Genomic DNA, 21,355 nt, shown 5'->3' with positions numbered 1-21,355 from the left:
AGTGCATCATTTTGAAAATATCAAACAAAAAGTTCTTTTAGTTAAGCAACTGTTGCTTTTGTAACTGTCTGAAGAAAGTATTTTCAAGAACTTCTACGAATCCAGTTCTATTTCAATGAGAAAGCATAACTAGTATGTAAAACTGGTCTATTTTGAGCATAGCTTCCAACGAGGGTGTCAGTTTATTGGGAAGGATATCATACCCCTCCCTGTAAGACAAACAAACAAACAAAAAAACTTTGTCAGAAGTTAGGTGCCTTACTGAGTAAACTAGTAGTTGTAGCGTTCGTGATCGGCCTCTTCAATTATGCATTAGTTGACGGGGCATATTATTATTTTGTTGATCGATCAAAGAGAAAAAATTAAAAGGCACACAAGCCGTGTGCAGGGGAATACAAATGACAAAGTGCGAAAAGCTCACAAAGAAAGCAACAAAACAGAAACAAAGCTAAAGAAGAGTTGCAAACCACAATAAAGACCACAACCTATTGACACAACTAAAAAAACCATTGCCTATTAACCTTAGTAGCCAGGAGCGGGAACGGGGACGGGAGCGGGAACGGAAACGGAAACGCGAATCGTAAAATTTTCAAAAAATAAAATTCGCAGAACGCGTTGGGAACGTAAATTACAATTTTTTAACAATCTTAGTTATATTACTAATTTTCTAATTTTGCAACCAATAAATAAGACATAAACCTTAAATATTTAGAAAATATTAATCATGTTCGAGAATATATCTCATTCATTGATTTTTTTTGCCTCTTGTGTTTGTTACGGGCACTCTGAACTCTAATTTGTGCTTGTGTTTCCTGCTCTTGTGAACTTGGAGGTGGAGGTGGAGGTGGAGGTGGAGGTGTTGGTGTAGGGGAGGATGGAGGGATAAGAGCTGGTGTTGGTGTTGTAAAGTAGTTTGCTTCATCATCAAATACAGCGTCTCGTTCCCTTGCCTCAATTACTTCAATAGCTTCTTCAATGTTGTTTTCTTCTGGATTTACATCCCAATTTCTATACAGATTCCCATAATCTGCTCTTTGCCTTGCAAGAAGACGTTGATTATAGTGAACATACACAAGCTTTTCAGCCCTATCAGCTCCCAATTTGTTTCTCTTTACACTGTGGATGTAGCTATATGTGCTCCAACATCTTTCTGCACAAGACGAGTTAACACTTTGAGACAACACTCTCATAGCTAAGTTGTAAAGCTCTGGTGCTCCTCCGCCGTATAAACCCCACCACTGTTTTGCACTCATCTTTGCTCTATCCGCTATTGCTTGTGGGCGCGCGAAACAACCTCCATTACTTACAAAATCACTAATTTGATGTCGTATAACCGCAGCTTCTTCCGGCACTAGAAACATCTTATCTATAGCAGCTAGATATCCATCTTGAACTTCTTGGTCGAAGTTAGGCTTCTTCCTACTAACGCCACCAGGAGCTGGTTTCATTAGCCATGCATTCGTGTAATACTTAGGGACAAGCAAATAAGCTAAACAGTGCAATGGGATATTTGTTTTACTCCATCTCTGGACCACAATTTGCTGAGTAATATCTCGAATCATTATATCATCTGCAAGTGTGTCTTGTAAATTTCCCAGCATCGTATCCATTTGCTCATATGCTTCTCCTATAACGGCCTTATCGGAATCTGAAAATCTAAGCATTATATATATCGGCTTCGTTATTCGCAACACCTTCTCCGCATTACTCCAAAAATTCCCATCCATGACAATTGAGGTGATTTTTGCATGTTCTTCTGCATTTGCAGGTTTCTTAAGTTCTTTCCATTCTTCTGATAATACCATGGAAATCAAAGAAGCTCTTACCTCGACAATCCGGGACAACACGACGAAATGAAATCCAAACCGTGTCTTCTTTGATTTGAGAACCTCCAAATGGGAAAACTTCTTAAATAAAGCAAGACATTGAGAATGATTCCTCACGAACTTCACAATGTCCTTGCCTTTTGTATATGTTTCTTTCACAAATGAAATGGCTGGTTCCTTGGATTTTGCTATGTCCTTCATTAATAAATTTAGGGTGTGTGCTAAACAACCCGACCAAAATATATGGGGATACTTTTGTTCTATGATTTCTCCAGCCAGTTTGCAATTTGCCGCATTGTCTGTGAGGACTTGTATAACATTCCAAGGCCCAATCTCTTCAATTGCTTTCAAGAGAATCGCAGAAATGTTCTCACCAGTTTTCTCTATTCCTGAGACGTCGTGTGCGCTTAGAAACATTGCTTTGCCGTCTGATACCGCCATAATATTTATTAATGATGTATTTTTCACATTTGACCAACCATCAGAGACAATTGAAACTCCATGAGCCTGCCAATCACTCACCAAAGGATTTAGGGCTTGCTTTACCAGCATTTGCTCCTTGTCTAATAAAGAAGTTCTAGCCTTTTCATAAGAAGGAGACTTGTAGCCTTTTGGTGCATTATTAATGGCGGACACCATTTCTGCCCAAGATGGAGACCGAAGAACATTCATGGGAATTGCATTTACATATAAGCATCTCGCGATCTTTTGATCAACATCATCCCTACTGTGCTTCTGAAACATTTTATTAACAATACTCTCAAATAATTCACTTTGACCCGTACATGTCTGCTGATTTTGTGTCGTACTAGAATTTGGTAAGGAAAGCTTTTTTACTTTAGCACTATCACCGTACAAGCTTCTTGCATCAAGTTCTTCTTTTTTTAAAATCTCTCTCATTTCTTTTGAAACTTTAGAACATAATGATATACCTTGATACTTGCCGCCAGGTAAAATACCAATCAAGTGTTGACGTACCCTCGAATAAGATCCTGCATATGGTTCCACTTTGCAACCGAAATTGCATATGAACTTCTGTCCACCACCACCTCCTTTATCTCCAGTTTTCTTATCAATCTTTTGAACGTATTTCCAAAGAGGAGTTGCGGTTAATTCTTCATCTTGGTCGCCATCATTCTCTTCTAAATTTATTACTGAGTTTGAAGATGTATCCATGGTTGAATAAAAGAGAAAGAAGAGAAACAGTTTGTTTGATGGAACTATGTAAGTATGGGTAACGACCTTATATAGGATATACCATGTCTCTTCAGTTTCCAGATCTGAAGTGATAAAAAGAAAATCAAATTTGCTATCTGATTACAAGAAACCAAACATTGGAAATCGATGGGAATTAAGTTTATGTCGGGAATAAGTTTATGCCGGGATTAAGTTTGCATTGGAAATCAGTGGTGGGAATTAAGTTTATGTTGGGATTGGTTGGAGTTTGAAAGCACACGATTCTGGTTAGTTGGGAGCGCGTTTTTTGCATGTTAAGATCGCGTTCCTGATACGAATTTCTTTTGGGAACGCAAAATCGCGGATTTGAAGGAGATTCGTGAAGCCCTTTCACGTTTCTGGCTACTAAGGTTTGAACCGTCTGTCGACTGAACAGACACAACATCTGAAGCGACTTCATTAATTGAAGCCCCTTGGGTAATGGGATTATCAGGGAAAAGATTACAAGTGTTGTTATTACATCCTGGTCTAGGCGTGGAGGAGCATGTTCCACAACCAAGCGTTTTCATCGCTTGCGAGCATTGTGCTGAACCACAACGAGCAGGTCGGTAGGTTGATGATGCATAACCTTGTTCACAATCTACCCATAAGTATTGACCGCCAAGATTGACGACAACTTTTACAGGTATTAGAGGTGTTCTTTGGTTGATATGGGTTACATATTGAAGAGTGGATGCATCTTTAGTAATTGGAAGTACAAGTGTTTTGGGTCTGAATGAAGTAGTACGCTGTGAGTTCGACGGAGAAGAAAGGGATAAAAATATAAACGTTAAGAAAACAAGTAATGATTGAACTCGAACTCCAAGAAATGAAGCCATGGTTTGGAGAAAAAGTGATCATATTTGTATGTGAATATGGGGTTTATATAGACGTATATGATTTTAAAATGGATATACATAAGCAGAGCCTCAGTTCAATGCTGATGACTTTAGGCATGTCCTTTCCCATTTATCCAAAATCAAAATAATTCATTTTTAGCCAAAACAAGTTTGACTTGGACTACATTACGTCTGTCAAAGTAAACGAGTAAGATATTTTTTCCTTGTACATGTCACGCGGATTAGTACTATCAGACGGAAGAATGAATTTTCGCAAAGTACGGCATGATATTTCGATTCTACACCCTTCTGATCATATCATTCATGGTAGACTTCAGCAAGCAACAGTCTAATAAGCAAGTCAACAAATATAATGCAAAAGATTTAGTTTACTATCCTCAAGGTTTAAATTTACCATCAACCGGCAAAAAGGTTTTCTCACAGTTCAGCATATACCATCAGAACACCGGTTAGCAGATTTGTTCACAAAGAAATTATATGCTCCTATTTTTACTTCATTACTGTATCAATTACTTGGACTTCCTACTTCTATTTCAGCTGGTTCTTCTACTTCTTCAGATATGTCTGTTGTTGCTGCTATTGAAGACTTTTCTTCTGAAGACATTTCTGCTATTACTTAGTCCAGTCAGTTGGTGTCTGCTATCAATTTTAATTTTTCTTATGATGTGTTCAAACTGATTAGTCCTTCTTACTATCAGTTTGAGGGAGGCTAATAAGTATAGTCAAATGTATTGACTTTAGTCCAGTCAGTTGGTGTTTGTTTTAATATCTGAGTGAGAGTGTCTGTTTTAGAAGTCCGTGTCTATCTGTATTAATAGCTGTCTGAAACAGACAGACGAATTAATCTTTCCCAATTATTGTAATAACATCTTCTTCCTCGATAATTTTTTTCTTGATTCAAACTCATATACTGTAAATCAAAATGTAGATTTCTCAAACCCCCGTTGATGGATGTCTTAACAGAAAACTAGCTATTAATAATAACTATTCAAATCCATATCTGTAACCTTAACATTATGATTTATGAGGGCACATCTGAGACATTCATTTCGATATTCACCATGTTCTCTTCCAGCCAAGTTTTTAATTCAGCTTAACCAACATACTCCAATCAGGCCACCACTAATCTTCACCCTTGAACCATCTGCGAACTTAGCTCCAAACCAAGATGGAGAGATCCCCAATTTACTCTCTAATAGGCAGCTCCATACTGCATACAAATATATAACCAAGAAGAAAAAAAAAGGAAGTCAGTAAGAAGAAGTCTGATTAACAGCAGATGTGCTACAAGAAGAAAATTCTTAGGAAAATATTTGGTTTCTTTACTGGTTCTACTCCAGTAGCATACTGGTAGAAGGACAAAATTAAACATCTTTCTTTCAAGAAGTATCTGCACAACGGATTATTCAAAAACAAAATGTCACGTTAATTAATTGCACTAGACTTGGGCAAAGAAGAATTAAGATTAGGTTAGGCATCCAAATGTGGCCGAGGCTCCTCTTCTACCCAAAGCTTTGATGCATTTGAGGGTTTGTAGAAACCGGAATATGTTAAGAAGCAAAACAGAATTTTAGCAGCATTCTCTGTCACGCGTTTTTTAACTTCACAGACAACAAATCTTAAGGTCCTGACCTACAAGAAAGCCAAATAAGAGGAAATCAAAGACTAGTTATGAGTAGTAAACCGACAATCACCAAACTATAACATAATAACCCACCACTGAGCTCAACTGGCATGCCTAACTTTTTTAATTTAGGACACAATTTCTTCGCACTTAAAACGGGAGGTAAAGGCATAACAATCTCATCTTTCTCAAATACCAGCTGAAACAAAGACAATTCCAAAGGGAAGAAATGGTGAGAACGTCAAAGCATAACACAATTTCCAAACTATACAAACACCTCAGAGAATATATATATATAGGTTTTCCTGACCGTTTCCATTGGTGTGCTGCCTGCATTTATAAAATCAAATTCTCTATATTCACGAAACTTGCTGCAAAATGAAATAAAGAAAGCAGTATGAATAATTAACTATATTAACAAAGTGCAAGTGCGACAACATTCTAATGACTAGAACTTCAAATCTACCTGAGTACCTCGTCTTCTGTTTTGTTAGTTAAAAGAACACCATAGTTATCATTATCAAGCATCTGGAGAGCAAAAAGGCTCAACTAGTAAGGATACAGTTATAAGACTTGAAAGCTGTCAAAAGTTGAGAAGATGCGATAGTTGAAACATGCAAGATCAGAATAAAATCGTGCAATTCCAATTTCATGGAGGCCAGTGTCAAATTCTTTAGTTTTATATCCGCTGTCTCCAGGATTGAGGTTTTGTTCTTCAGGTGTGAGTTCTTTTACCAATCCAACACTATATGCCAAAGCTTTATTAGGTGCAAAATAAACCCTGCAACAAACCAAACAATCATTAATTTAGATTGAAGAACAACATAGGGATAAATGTAGCATTTTATTGAATTTATCATTACTTGTAGTTGTCGTTGGCCAGAGATTCCATGGGACTTTCAAGTTTTGCAAAACTGACACAGAAAACATAGAGGCTATCATAATTTTGAATATCCTCATGAAACCGGTTTTTTCTGAAGTATTTCTTCATTTCTTTATCTTCTATGAGCTCCCTCCTTTTGGCTTTGTTCAATTGTTTCACTGCCAGTCGTTGTTCATCTGGACTAAACTCCACTCGGTTTTCTTCAACACGTTTTCGTAATTTTAGAGCTTCTTCATAGACTCGATGGATCAAAAAATCTTCAAAGGCTAAAAAACAAAGCAGGAAATCCAAGAAACATAAAAGAAATTAGTTCAAAAACAAAATTTAAAAACAGTAAATATTTGTTGAAATAAATTGTTAAGAGTCTCATGTCTTAACGCATCGTATCAATTTCATCTAAACTAATGTTGCTCCATCGTGTATCTAGACATAAAAGAAAAGAATTCAAGGAATTAAAAAAAGGATTATTTTTTTTATTTTTTTTCCACATATCAAAACTAGGCCTCCATCCATGTTTTCATCCAAATCCATTAATTTTATGAGATGAGATGATGATGCCCAAATTACCTATAGACCCTTTATAAACGTGTCGTCATTTGGTGTTTCATCTATCTGTTCATATTTAATCTCGACGAAAATAAACGCCTAGTATTTAATTTCCCACATTAGTCGTGCATATGACACGTGCATGAATTGTGTCCACATCTCTCATAATAGTACATCTCTAAGAAAACTTTAACGGCTCAGATTAATCGATATTGGGTTAGGTCTTTATATTCGATATGAATGGGGGAAGAAATGCGACTGTTCCCAACCTAAAATCGATCCTGCGAAGAAAAATTCTCTTATTCTAAACTCGATTCAATCTTCATCATTAAAACTCAGATATGGGTATCAATTAGCACTATATTCAGTGAGATTCAACATGCATACAACCAGAAAATCGACATCAAACCGATTCAATCTCTTACTGTAATTTAAATTTAATCGATTATTTGACTTGAATCTCTGAGATGTTCAATGAAGAACAGTATGAATTGATGTTGTCGACGATCTAACCAGTGATTGCATTAATGGGTTTCTTTTGATGAACATAGGTACGATCCTGAAACCCTAAGATTTCCGTTCACACTGTTTTATTTTCTTCTTCTTCGCTTCTATTTATAGATCTTGTCAACAGAAATTCTTTCTGTTACTTTCCGATTCTCTCTTTTTAATTGAATTTGATTGATTCGTTGATTTTGGGGGTTTGCTTCGGTTTCCAGTCTTATATGTATTCTGTTGATATTTTGGTCATGGGTTTTAGGGATTAGGTATTCAAAATGCTTGAATTGCACCTTTGGTGTCTGTAGTTAATGATTCTGTTTGTGGGTTTCTTGAATGATGATATTTTAGTGGTTCTAAGCTGATCATATTTTGTTGTGAATTCTAGGGTTTATGGGGTTTAGCTGTTTTTGGTTGCTCATTTGATGAAATTAGTGTTTATGATTCTCTATTCCTTCAATTGGTAGATGACATTAACTGTTTTCGATGTTGGGTTTCGCTTGTTGCAGTTGTTCTTGCTAGATAATGGTATGATAACCTCATGCTTGCATATGTTGATGACTTTGGTGTGTAATGGTTGCAGGGTTTTCGAAAGGTTGATTCAGAGAAGTGGGAATTTTCAAATGAATGGTTTCTAGGAGGACAGAAGCACCTACTGAAGAATATAAAGAGGAGGAGACATATTTCGAAGAACACGCAACAAGGAGGCGGTGGTACTGATGGTTGCGTTGAGTATGCAGGAGGACTTGGTTTAGAGAGTGAACTGGATACATTAAGCAAGGAAAGAAGCTATTTGATGGTTGAAATTCAACAACTAACAATGTCATTTTTGGCTAAAGCTTTTGAGAATCCTGCTTTTGTCCAACAATTGATTGAAATGAGTGAGAAGAAGAAAGAATTGACTGTGGTGGAGTTGCTAAGAAGAGAAGATTGCCTGCCACCCTCGGGAAGCATAGAGAATTTGCAAAATGAACTAGTTTCGGCTGCGATGGATACAGTTGAGCATGAACCTGGCGTTGGAAATTGATGCTGAGGTTGAAGATTTTTGCCTTTTTCGGTGTAAAGGTGTACATGGCTTAGTAGAGCAAATGGGCTTATCTTGGATCGACCATAAAGAAAACTGATGAGTGCACATGGGATTTTGTGATGAAGAAGTAAACTAAAAGGGATGAACTCCTCCTGACTCTATTATATCAAGGCTGAATTGGGGGCCATGGAAAATAATTAGGGGCCTCATCCAATTTACACCCACCCCATAAAAGATAGAGGGCTTCCAAAATGTTGGTGAAGATACCAATTTAGCCTTCTCTAATAACTACCCTAAAAATCTCATTAACCACTGACCTCGGGCTCCAATCTTCATTTTAATCAAAACTTCTTCTCCTCCGCTCTCTCCCTCCCATTGTCTCCCATTCCATTAACGACTTCTGGAAAAAAAAAATTCTCACCGATTCATCGTCGTAAGTGAACTAAAACTTCCCAATCTAAGTTGGATTTGTGTTTAATTTAATTTGTTGATTGAAAAATTAAGTTTTCAACTGCCAAATTGCAGTTACAGTTCCAGGATCGTTAACCACGGTTTTTTATTGCTTAACGATTTTTGATATGCATATTAAATTGATGAAAAATCGTTAACCACTAGGGTCTAGTAGATAACGACCCTAAACTTGGTTTTCTGTCCTAAAATAGTATCGTCCAGGAATTTCTAAATCGTTAACGATTCTTCTCGACGACCCTTTTTAAATATGAACGATTCTGTCTTATGCAGAACCACCTCTCTGTCCCAAATAGAGATAGGATCGTTGGGTTCTAAACATATTAAGTTAACGACTCTGTGTGACCTAACTAGCTGGAGTCGTCAATTATATCACACTTGGTTGACGATTTTTCATAACCTGCAAAAGTTGCAGGTTTGAGTCGTCAAAGGTTGTGTCAAGTAATTGACGACTTCTTAGAGTCGTTCGTTTATTACCCTCTCAACTTAACGACCCTCACTCTGAGTAGTTGCATAGTGTACATGAATCGACCACTTGGAGCATCATTCATACAATTTGAAGAGTATAGAAAGTTTATCTGGTTGTTTTGAGCTTCGGGTTCTTCATTTTAAGGATTGGTTCCTTCATTTTGAGCAATAGGATTCCTCCACTGGAATCACTCATTTCAAATAACCTTAAATTTTCCCCCCAAAACTCAATTTCTTCCTCTCCACAACACAAAAATACAATTTTTCTTTTATCAAAATTTTATCCCTAAATCTGATTTTAATCTAACTAAACTAATTAACAACTAAGTAACACTCAATTAACACTAATGATTTGGGGGTAGTTTAGTCATTTTTAAAAAAGTGCGATAAGGGATAACACCCGATTACTATTTCATGATCTTTTTTGTCCTGTAGTTAGGGTCCCAATTATTTTTCCAGGACCCCCAATTTAGCCTTGTATTATATGTGCCTTCAATTGTGTTGATGGGTTCTTATAGAAGCTTTGTTTCTGGACTGTTTTTCTTCTTCAAATGACAGAGGAAGGTGCTTATGGCAAAGCTCGAGACCTATAATTGGGTAAGGACAAAACAGGCCAGATACAACCGCTGAAAAGTGAAACTACATACGAAAGAAACATAAAGATTTGCCTCATATACGAATACGAGCCAGATACCCGTATGTAAATTTGAATTGCTTGTTTGATTTATTTATTTTTCGTTTCTTATTGCACGTTGGTGCTGTATGTACATTATATAAACTTACTTCTTACAATTTAATTTTGTTAGGCAGCTTCAGTAATCTGACCAGTATTTTCTGCATTAGCGGAAATGCAATGCAGATTAATATGGAGTAATCTTCTTTTCTATGTCAGGCATTTATAGGAAAAGAATGGCTCATCCAATATATACATGACAATTTTCTTGCCATTTATAATTGGTGACACGTACATATGGTGACGTGTACAAGGTACACGTGTGTACACAGTCAGAGCCGAGTTACTACACTGACTTGGCGAGTTAAACGTCAACTCGGTGAGTTGAAGGATCCAAAGGGTTTGAAAGTATTTTTACCCTACACTAACAGTGTCAAAAATGTGGATAACCACCCTCAGCCATTTTGGTCAAAACTGACCTAGCTTTGTTATGCAAAAAAAAAAAGAGGTCTAAAATTGTAATATTAAAAAAAAGAGACCTAAATCTGTATTTCACCCTAAAGAAAAATAGAGAGACTAGAAGGATTAGAAAAAACAGTAAATATTTGTTGATCGGAGTCTCATGCATGTCTTACCCAGACGCTTAAACTCTTCATCGGTGAGAATGCTACCTAGACATGAAAAGAGAAAGATTTCATGAAAATGGAAGTAAAAATACATACAGAGACCAAGAAGGATTAAAAGCAAACATTGTGTCACGTAGGGATGACTTATGGGTGGCCCACCATCATCGAGAACAATCCATACGATCCATTTTACCTCTGTAACTAGTTAGATAAGGATCATCCTTGTATTTCTTTTTGAATATGCCTTAACAATGGCACGTGTCATTCTACCGACTTAATGTTGGTGACTATAAATAGTCACTCGGTTCTTCACTTTAATGTACAGAAAAACTTGAGAAATGAATAGAACTAAGAAACTCCCTTTATCCTTTCCATTTCTCTTTTCTGATTGCCAGTGGTCTGTGTAAATAGGACATCGATTTATAACCTCTACTATTATATATGCTAGTACCGTAAAGTGTAATACGTTATCAGCACGAGTTCGCTCTTGACAAATACTAGCTGATTCACTTGATGTCCAATTACATATGGAACAATCTATTAACTACGAATTGGCCAGCTCAAATTCACAAGCAAAAAAAACAGGGAGCTGAGCGCATGAAGAAGATCGACAAATATTCTTCTTCTCTTTACTTGATTTCTTTTCTCTATTCTTTATATACGTATATAGCCTTGGCTAATGTTGTATCTCACTTTGATTATTATTTTTGAGTGTAGGATACCGTTTGATTTTGGATGGGTTGGTTGCTTCACCCAATCCTGTCCCCATCATGTATCGTCAAACAACGGCTAATTTGTTTCTTCCTTAAAGACATCAGCCAAAGGTCGATATTTGTGGGTAAGTTAATTAACAGAACTGTATAACCATGGTGAGTTCATGCACTCACAATGGATAATTTCCCGTGTTATTCCTTTTCTGCTTTTGGTACTAAGCATTTTAATTAATTAATTAATTAAAGTGAAGGGTCGCTTGCATCCTTGATGGATGGCACAAATTTGATTTTCCTTCGCTACAATAACCTCCGAAAATGAAAATTATTCCACCAGAAGTTGGAATATCGTGTGGCATGATATGGATACGAAAGGCGCGTTTCGTCAGTCGGTCGGTCCCCGAAGTGACCCGCCACAAAGTGCTAGCCGATTTCTACCAGCGGTCACTGAAGTGACCTGCAACCGATTTTGAAGCTATTTTGCCAGAGCGTATCCATTTTTGCACACTTGTAAATTAATATTTCGTTGACCCTGAAGGTGACGAAGTTGGAGATTTGTTGATATTGTATTAGTATCATATGTGTTTTGATGTTTATCCTTTGTTTTAAGTTTTTTTTGTTTTCTTTGCTTATTTTTTGTAAGTAATGGATTCCAGAAGCAATCCATGAGATGTTACCGACTCCAGAAGCAGTCCAACATGCAATTTGTGGTTCCCTATAGTAATCCATATTAGGCTCCAGAAGTGGTCCATGGATTCTAGGAATAAGCCATAAAATTTTGGGTTCTAGAAGCATCCAATGGTCACCAAATGTTTTTGTTGATGACTCCATTATCTTTTCTCTTGTCTATCTGCACTAAAGGATATGGATTCCAGAAGTAATCAATCCAGTGTAGATATGGACGACAGAGATACTTGTCTCAAATTTAGGCGGAACAACAATCACATATTTTCGAACCATTTTATAACCTTTGTAGAGGTTTGAGAAATGTGAAATACCATTTCGGGTTCGGTTAATATGATAGACGACTTCAGAAGAGCGTGTATCATTCTGGTGGTATAAAGGCTAGTATTATTAATGCCTTGTAGTATTCTGGATTCCTAAAGAATCCGTTGAGTCTTGAAAATATTTGGCATTATCACCATCAAATGGTAAATGAGCATCTTTTGTGGAGTACTTATTACTTCATTTGTTTTTGTGCCAGAAGCACGTTTAGAGAAGCTTGAGGCTCTCTCTTTTATGGGTGTGCCATATGAAAATTCTATCAGTAGAATCTCACAGTGTCATTAGCCAGAAGTTTAATGACCTCGATTTTTCATGCCTAGGCATGGTCCGTATGGACACCAAAGTTCTACCAAGATGAGTAGACAATTAAAAATGCTCATGTACATCCTTTACAGAACCTGAAGCTTCTATTATATGAGGATGTAAATTTTGTTGTTTGGTCCCAGACACAATTAGTTATTAAATTCCATTAATATTAACATTATGGTAACCTGTTGCTGAATCACCAACATTAATCCCTAGAAAGGATTCAAGGTGGCGTATGCAGGACTTATTCACCCTGCAGTATGGACAATTATTTCAATACTTTATTGTTTTCATAGACGCATCTATTAGATGGTCTCTTGTTATATTAATACGTAATGTAGAGTTCGGTATATAAGAACGCAGTGCACAAGAATCTAAAAACATCTCAGACAGACCAGCGAAGAAGCATCAAAATGTTCGGTAGCCCTTTAAGTGCTGGTTGACACTGAATCGTATGTAAAATACGTTGTAGCCCTTTAAGTGGTTAACTTAACTCAACCACCCGTAAATCAGAATTTGAAGGCAAATGTTTTCTTCCTCTTTTATATTTCAATCTCTCTCAGTTCGACCATGTTCTCACTTTCACTATACTCTTGGCCTTTATTCTTCTCCAGTGACTGAAAAGAGTAGCAGATATGGCCGGAAATCTGCCAGGTGATCTGAAATTACTGATCTTGTTTGAATTGTGATTATGTTGCTATTAAGCGTGCATGTGTATAGTTTACTGTCTCAAACTTTGTTATTGATTATTGTTTGCCTGTACACCAGTAACATTTTTTTCATGCCTAGGCATGGTTATTGATTATTACAAATACAAATCAAACATACAAAATAATTAACGTCCGTGAGAAATACAATAATGCTTGCAATGAGCTTATTCAGCGTCGTAACAAAGAATTGTTGATATTTACTTTCAAGTTATAACCGCACAACATCAATTTCCACACGAAGTCGAACCAGTAGGTAACTTTCCACAATCATACTGCACCAAACCAACTAACCGGCGGAATCCTATCTTATAAAATACCGTATCTCGAACAAACTTCGTCAACCATCCTACAACTCTTGATGATGAGATTATACCAACACCACCACCACCACCTTGTTGAACCCAACCAGAAATGTACGAACCAGTAATCAACCCAGCAGTTCTAAATCTCCTCTCCTTGACATACATTCCTATTTCGACCTCTAAATCCTCCTGTGATAGCATTCCACCATTTCTGATAAACGAATTTCCTATGTGGCGGCCCAACACCACTGCGTCTTCTAATGCGGAACAACCACCTTGACCAAGGTCTGGTGTCATTGGGTGCATTGCATCACCTGCTACAGTAATTGTGCCGTTTGAAACTTTACCAAAAAGAAGATCCCATGGGTATCTGAATTGTAGGGGTCCCCATGATAAACTTGGCATATAAGCATGTTGTATAACATCTTTGACAAGTTGTGCAGAATCAGGTACTTTCTCTAACATTGTCTTCTGTATGATTATAAGAACGTATGTAACATTGTCTTCTGTATGATTGTAAGAACGTATTTTACAAGGGTGCTGGATATATATCCTAATTCCTAAGTAGAGTTCGGTATATAAGAACGCAGTGCACAAGAATCTAAATAAAATTGAGTAAAGAAAACAAACCCAATGCAGAAAAATGGGACTTAAAATAGAGATATTACCTGGTGGAGGTAAAGGAAACTTGAAATATGGATCACGCACTGCCTCGGTCAACACTCTCGAGTCATGAGCAGTGCCTTCCCATCCAACCACTACATACAAAAAGTACATATCCCAATCACATATCGCAAGCACGTTTTGGGTACATTCTCCTCTTCCCCTTCCTCTATACGGTATTTGCTTCTCGACTGGAATGCTCGCACTAATTAGAGTGCCATCCAATGCACCAACAGCACCTTTAAAAGCACCTTCTCTGAGACGTTTATGCCTTTTAGTTATAGCTGGCTTGTCAAATACATTAGACGGAGGAACTAAAACTTCAGCAGACCAAATCTTCATAGCAGCCAACACTTCATGAAAATACTTACTAACCGTTTCACCCGAATGTTGAAAGTGATACAAAATTACACGATTCCTACAGTTGTGCCCAATTGTATATAAGAACATTGCCATCTTCTCCTCTACTTCTATATATTTACTATCCTCTAAAAGTCCTTTGGCTCGGAACTCATTGCATAATAGGGTAAAAGGAACCTTACTCATTCTCAATAGGTTGTACATATTCCTCGGATTTCCATCTAACAGGTCTTGGGTGAAAGCCTTTCCCGTTAAAATTGACTTCTTGTACTTTGGGCGTACACGCCGTTTAGCCTTCTTAAGTTTCTTCACTAACAAGCATAAAACTACTAGTTGAGATAATAGCGTTTTCATTTTCCTGAAAAGACCAAGTAGATGAAAGAAAATCAATTTCAATACAATATTTAGTAGGGATTTAGATGGAAAGAGTTCTGTTAATTAGACTTGGAATTTAGAGGTAAGAAAGTCATAATCTCATATGCTAATGCAAAATCATCCACATCTAAACACTTAGGTCATAACCCACACGTCTTATCACGCTGAACAATGATGTTTTGGAGTTGTACATGGATTAACAATTCACATGATTATATCACTCCTTTCTGCAATAAAAAATTACGTGTTACACGCCCATTGCACATGTAGAAAGTACAATACCAAATTTTGATACCACAAAAAAATAAAATAGTTTTTCATTAATTTCTTGTCATAATATAGGTGGGACTGCTCAACTTCTTTCTGGATTCTCCTGTGTGAGATTGTCAGTATTGCCATAAAAGCTGAATGGGAGAAGCTTTTAATGAACCACAAACATTTCCAACCACAAGATATAAACAAGAAGAAGGCCATTGAATTCTTCTCAATTATACACCACTGCCCATTTCTTCATTAACCCCCATACTACTGGTTCGTTCTAAGTTACCAGGAAGGAGCGCAAGAGAGATAAAAGCATGATTTAAGTATTATTCAACCATCATCTAATGAAAGGTTGAAAATGTTGGATTGAACCTTTTTGACAGTGTTTAGATACAGGGACAGGTCCCTGAACTGAAAAATATCTTTCCAAGTTTCACTAGACTAGATATAGGTAACACTACATGATATTTATCTTAGGCTAGAAACACGAAGATGGAAGAGGAAAAATGGACAAAATGGGAAGCCAATATATGGAGCCCAATCAACACCCAGAAATGTTCTCTAAACTGAAATCCATGTACAACTCCAAAACATATATATTAGGAGTGATATAATCAAGCAACCAACTCCCAGTTTACAGGGGGCTGTTTTTCATGTAACAATACTTTGATGGTTTAGGTATCCGATATTTCAACTCAAAAATAATTATTCATTCATTCACAAACCTATATAAGAAAATGAGTACTTGCCTGTATTTAAGTTCTCCCCTTCTCTAAACCCTCTTCCTTGTAGCCTTTCAATCTGCAATGAAATGAAAGAAAAAGGTTAAAAGCATAAATAAGAAAATAACCAGCAAGCAATTCAATGTAACCAATAAGAAAATACGTATTCATTCATTCAACATTCACTCATTAAGCACAAATAAGCACAAATAATACTGATTCATCCATTAACTTCAATAAATACTCATTCAACATTCAACATAAAATAAAAATCGAGTACGTAAGTAACAAACACGAATGTTTTGCAACCCTAACATCTCTAACTATTTCCTAATTTCTCAACATCTCAGTGGATGAGTATTCAAGATTTCTCAACGTTCTTTTAAAAGTTTGTGTACAAAGGCAACACGACGCTCATCGCTTTTCAAACTGACAAACAATTTCTGCCAACCAGGCATCTCTGAAGCTTTTAGAGTTATGCTTAAATACTCATCCATTGTGATGCAATCAGTCTCAAGTAAATTATCCAAAGCTTTCATGAATTCGGCTGCGCTATCCTTTTCTAGAGCAAGTTTCTTATGTTGAAGATGAGTCTCCATCGATGTTACAATAGAACAAACTTTCTCAGTTAATAGATCACTTGATTCTTCCTCCATTTCCTTCTTCCTTTTCCTGCCACTCCCCTTTGCATTGAGACTAGAATCAACCTCGTTGTCATCCTCATGATTTTTTTCTTTTCCATGACTTGTACGAGATTCAGATCCATTATTTGAAACCCCTGCAGTTATAGAAGTTCCAGCTGAACAAGGCGGTTCCACTCTTCCAGGCGTATCTCTATTAGCTCCAGTGGAGAATTTCCCATCAAATAAATTCTGCAACTTCTCTGCATCTTCCAGTCCCTTGTTCTTGAATTGACTAGCGTTTTTGATTGTCTGCATCAATTAGAAAGTAAAAATCAATAAATATGTTCAGTTGTTTATACAATCAAAGTTATAATTAGATGCACCAAACAGAGCAAAGGGGAGTGGCAGGAAAAGATGGAAAAGATGGAAATTGACTTTACCACAGATAGAACAGTATAAATACACATGTTGGTAGTTACAGAGAATGAAATTTTCTAACTTGTATATCTATATCTTTATAATCATGTTGTGCCACACTGCCATCTTGGGTGAGTTGTTTTGTGGCTACTCTTTGAACACTTCAGACCAAGATTACACAATATAAACTCTTTGAATTTTCACACAAGACCCAGCTGAATAGCTACAGGAAGAAAAGAATTTTTCAGAAATTATATGAAATAGGGGAAAACATCAAGGAGGCTGACTAGACACAAAGAACCATCACCATGCCCACCATAGAAACAAGGTGATACTACTGAATAGCTACATGCATAAGAAAAACTATTGTAGAGGTTTTCTGCAAGGTTCACATTTGATTTCATAATAGCATCCGTTGAAGATTACTGCACTAACAATCATCACTTATACACAGACGGTAATACAAACCTCAAATAAGAGAATTAAAATGCTAATGCAGAGCGGCATTTAAAGAAAAACAACGATAGAAGTAAGCCAGACCAGGGCTTACAAGCATAAATTTAATTCAATCATAAAGTCCAAACAAAACTGAAATAGTCTCTTACCTTGTCTAATTCAATCCATTGCTCTTCGCTCCAATCAAATGTGTTCGTCTCCGCGTTATACCCATGGCCGGTTCTTGCTAAGAGACGGGACCAAGTGACATATTGGGTTCGCAAGTAATCCCAGTGGTTTCTCAACTTTTTTTGTGTGATGGTGCAGTCATACTTCTCAGAAAATAACTTGCACAAATTTCCCCACGAAGTTTGCTTCAAAGAAGTTCCAGAAAATCCATACTCAGTAGCTTGTGCCAAACACTGGTCAATAAATAGCCCTCTAAATTCTGGGACGCTCCTAAAAGTTATCTTATTTGCTTTCTCATCTTCCTTTTTCTCCATAGAGAACTAGCATAAAGTAAAACAAATACAAGACGTGGGTAATTTGAAACAAAAAGAGTGTGCTAACTTTTGAGAATTACCATACAAAGTAATTTACCACTAGGCATCTTTATGCATTCAGGATATACGGGTTTAAAATGAAGATAGAATATTTGACAGCGAAAAGTAAAAACAATGGTTGGCACCATATCCTCATTACTGTCCTAATATCAAAACAGAGATTCGCCAAAAGAATGCAACTAAAATCACAACTGCTCCTAATATCAAAACAGAGATTCGCCAAAAGAATGCAACTAAAATCACAACTGCTGACCATTAACTCAGTTTTCAAGCTAGTGATTTCAGTAGGCATATACTAAAATCACGCACACTAATCTTCTCAAGTATCAAAAACTCTTAGAATCAAAAGGATACTTCAGTTCCAGATACTAACTAAGCAAACCTAAATGCATTTCAAAACAAACCCAAATTTGAAATGTTAGAAAAAAAACACAAACCCAGAATTTTAATTCCCTCACATCAAAAACTCAAAATCATACTTCAGTTTCCCACACTAACTAAATACAATTTCAAAGATAACCCAAATTTGGTGAACCCCTAAATATCAGAAAATGAACACAAGACCTAAAATTTAGTGAACCCAAATTTTAATCACATTCACAACCACTAGCAGAGAGTAGAATAATACTTATTATACATAATAAGATTCGTTAATAGAATGTTGGTTCAAAAAAAAAAAATCTTAAAACCCTAGATCTTGTATTTTAACACCGACAAAATGCATGAACCAAAACCCAGATTAGATTTGAACAGACCTGAATAGCAGAGTGAAAGATACCACCAAGACCAATCCCATCTTTAAAGATCTTATTGATTTGAACAATTGTATTGTTAGTTTTTGCTGAACCACTATTAGTTACATCGTATATATGGAGTTTCACCTCCATTATTACTATCTCTCTATCAAATTCAAATCTCTCTCTGTATTATTAATACACAAATCTCGAAGGAAAACCTTGACGGAAGAAACGAGAAAGAAAAGACGAGAAAAAATGAATATCTGATTTAAAGGAAAAATGAAATACTCAAATTAGGATATCAAAAAAGAAACCCAATATTCCAAAATCAAACCATATGAAAATGATAGAAATTATATGGATGTCGAAATTATACCTGATGTCGATTCTTCTAAAACAAGTTGATGAGTTGAAAGTGATAAGTTGAGAAATTAGTTGCGAGTGATGAAGCAAACGATCAGTAAACGAGATCTGTTAAGAGAGGATGAAGAAGATAACTCTCTGAGAAGGAGATCTACGTTTTTCCACAATCCTCCATTTCTGCTCTCGAAGGAAAACCACGGAAGAAACGAGAAAGAAAAGACGAGAAAAGATGAATCTCAGATTTTTAAAGGATCAAGGGTCTTTTTGTACATTCATACGACTCAGTGGTTTGAGTGATTGAGTCAGTTGCCTCTTCACACCTGACTCTATAGGTCCCGAGTCAGGGGTTGGCAGCGAGTCAGCTTGTGAGTCAGGAGTTATAGAAAATGTAAAACAAACAGTCTGACTGCTGACTCGGCGCGAGTCAGGGGTTGACTCAGACCCAGACGCCGAGTCAGCTGCAAACAAACAAGGTGTAAGAAACTCCCTTTATCCTTTCCATTTCTCTTTTCTAATTGCCAGTGGTCTGTGTAAATAGGACATCGATTTATACCCTCTACTATTATATATGCTAGTACCGTAAATTGTAATACATTGTTGGAATTTAGTCTCGTGACTTACCAAACTAATCAGCAGTTATTGGTCCTTGATTTCCTACGCTCGACTGTGTGCCTAGACACAAGAAAGATTAGAGTTAAAACCTAAAAAAAAAAAAAACGAGAAAAGATTCAAGCATGTAGAATCTTAATAACAGATCTGTAATGGACATAACTGATTTCACAAACCAAAAAGAAAGAAAACAAAAACTGCATAGGGTTTTAACATATAAGAGTCCTCTTACTTGTCTCGGGAGTTCTCTTACGTTTCGGTGCCATCTTGTCTATCGGCAATCGATTTACAGAAGACAATGGCGGTTCACTTTATCTGAACCTGCTCCGCCTTGTGATGTGACTGAGAAAAGACTCTCTTTCTCTTCATCTTCAAACACAGAAGTATATATAGGCGGCAGTTTGTGACGCCAACGGTTTCCTTAACTCGGGGGCCAAACCTTTAGAATCCGCTTCTAAATTGTATTCTTTCCTAATCAAATCTAACTTCAAAACCTATAAATATACACGTAGAGATTGTAATTCGAAACCTCTCTTAGGAAAAAAAAGAAAACATCCCTTCACTGGAGAACGACCATGGCCACCCCTGGTTGAAGAACGAAACGAAAATGGGAAAAATATCGTTTGGTCCTTTTGGAGGTGGGCCCATGTCTGTTTAGTCCTTTGGGAAAACGTCTTTACTGTTTGATCCATAATTATTTAAAAATATAAAACAGACAAAAGTACTCTTCTGTGTTAATTTTTATTTATTTTCTTGTGGCAGTTCATTCGTCAAAATGAATTCCTGTTAATTTCTACTTATTTTTCAGAAAACATATAAACCAGAGTTCATTCCAGAAATGAACTCCATATAAAAAGCTAAAAAAACAGAGTTCATTCCAGAAATGAACTCCATATAAAAAAGCTAAAAAAAAAAAAACAGAGTTCATTCCCATATAAAAAGCTAAAAAAACAGAGTTCACTCCAGGAATAAACTCCATGTAAAAACAGAGTTCATTCCAAAAATGAAGTTCATTTCAATAATGAAGTTCATTCCAGGAATGAAGTTCATTTCAATAATGAAGTTCATTCCAGGAATGAAGTTCATCTTAAGCAGCAGCAACAACAATAACAAATCACACAAATCTTCATCTTCAACAGCAACAACAAATTTCTAGGGTTTGACGAGTTCATCTTCATCATCATCTCCAATCGCAACAACATCAAGAAACCAAAAACCTAATTAAATCTTCAACAACAGCAGATCTATCTTGAGTTCGTCTTCATCTTCATAATCATCACCAACTCGAGCAACAAACATCAAAACGATGAAGAAGACGAAAGAAAATCAAGAACAGGGATCTGAGATGAAGATTCAAGATTATATTTGTTTTCTTCATTGTTTTTTTCTTCTTCATCATACACAGCAACATAAACTTCAAAACACCATCGTCTTCATCATCAAAACAGCAACAACATCTTCAAAACTGAGTTCGTCGTCT

At 36.5% G+C, this 21,355-nt stretch overlaps 4 protein-coding genes across 4 annotated transcripts; 1 reads left to right on the top strand and 3 right to left on the bottom strand.

Moving 5' to 3' along the window:
* Positions 1-722: 722 nt before the first annotated feature.
* LOC113359175 lies at positions 723-3,002 on the bottom strand. The gene has a single exon (XM_026602850.1). It carries the CDS (start codon positions 3,000-3,002, stop codon positions 723-725), a length of 2,280 nt encoding a protein of 759 aa, XP_026458635.1.
* Positions 3,003-3,316: 314 nt separating this feature from the next.
* LOC113359174 (basic 7S globulin 2-like) lies at positions 3,317-3,880 on the bottom strand. The gene has a single exon (XM_026602848.1). It carries the CDS (start codon positions 3,878-3,880, stop codon positions 3,317-3,319), a length of 564 nt encoding a protein of 187 aa, XP_026458633.1.
* A 3,799-nt stretch (positions 3,881-7,679) lies between these two features.
* On the top strand, positions 7,680-8,998 carry LOC113359173 (heat shock factor protein HSF30-like). Its single transcript, XM_026602847.1, has 3 exons — positions 7,680-7,700; positions 7,841-7,915; positions 8,036-8,998. Exons 1-3 carry the CDS (start codon positions 7,680-7,682, stop codon positions 8,477-8,479), a joined length of 540 nt encoding a protein of 179 aa, XP_026458632.1. The 3' UTR covers positions 8,480-8,998.
* A 7,330-nt stretch (positions 8,999-16,328) lies between these two features.
* Positions 16,329-19,495, bottom strand: LOC113361032 (L10-interacting MYB domain-containing protein-like). The gene is made up of 3 exons (XM_026604416.1): positions 19,280-19,495; positions 17,774-18,112; positions 16,329-17,060 (listed from the first exon to the last, which is right to left on the bottom strand). Exons 2-3 carry the CDS (start codon positions 18,104-18,106, stop codon positions 16,500-16,502), a joined length of 894 nt encoding a protein of 297 aa, XP_026460201.1. The 5' UTR covers positions 18,107-18,112; positions 19,280-19,495; the 3' UTR covers positions 16,329-16,499.
* Positions 19,496-21,355: the final 1,860 nt, after the last annotated feature.

Source organism: Papaver somniferum, chromosome 3 (genome assembly GCF_003573695.1).
Source record: "Papaver somniferum cultivar HN1 chromosome 3, ASM357369v1, whole genome shotgun sequence".
Lineage (NCBI taxonomy): Eukaryota > Viridiplantae > Streptophyta > Magnoliopsida > Ranunculales > Papaveraceae > Papaver > Papaver somniferum.
The sequence above is the reverse complement of the archived record's forward strand: the minus strand, read 5'-3'. Positions and strand labels throughout refer to the sequence as shown.

Excerpts from the sequence above, each read along its gene's own strand:
- LOC113359174 (XM_026602848.1), bottom strand. The coding sequence starts at position 3,880 with ATGGCTTCATTTCTTGGAGTTCGAGTTCAATCATTACTTGTTTTCTTA.
- LOC113359173 (XM_026602847.1), top strand. The coding sequence starts at position 7,680 with ATGTATTCTGTTGATATTTTG. Across the intron at positions 7,701-7,840 it reads TGTATTCTGTTGATATTTTG|GGTTTATGGGGTTTAGCTGT; the intron begins GTCATGGGTTTT and ends TGTGAATTCTAG. Across the intron at positions 7,916-8,035 it reads ATTCTCTATTCCTTCAATTG|GGTTTTCGAAAGGTTGATTC; the intron begins GTAGATGACATT and ends TAATGGTTGCAG.
- LOC113361032 (XM_026604416.1), bottom strand. The coding sequence starts at position 18,106 with ATGGAGAAAAAGGAAGATGAGAAAGCAAATAAGATAACTTTTAGGAGC. Across the intron at positions 17,061-17,773 it reads AATGGATTGAATTAGACAAG|ACAATCAAAAACGCTAGTCA; the intron begins GTAAGAGACTAT and ends TAATTGATGCAG.
- LOC113359175 (XM_026602850.1), bottom strand. The coding sequence starts at position 3,002 with ATGGATACATCTTCAAACTCAGTAATAAATTTAGAAGAGAATGATGGC.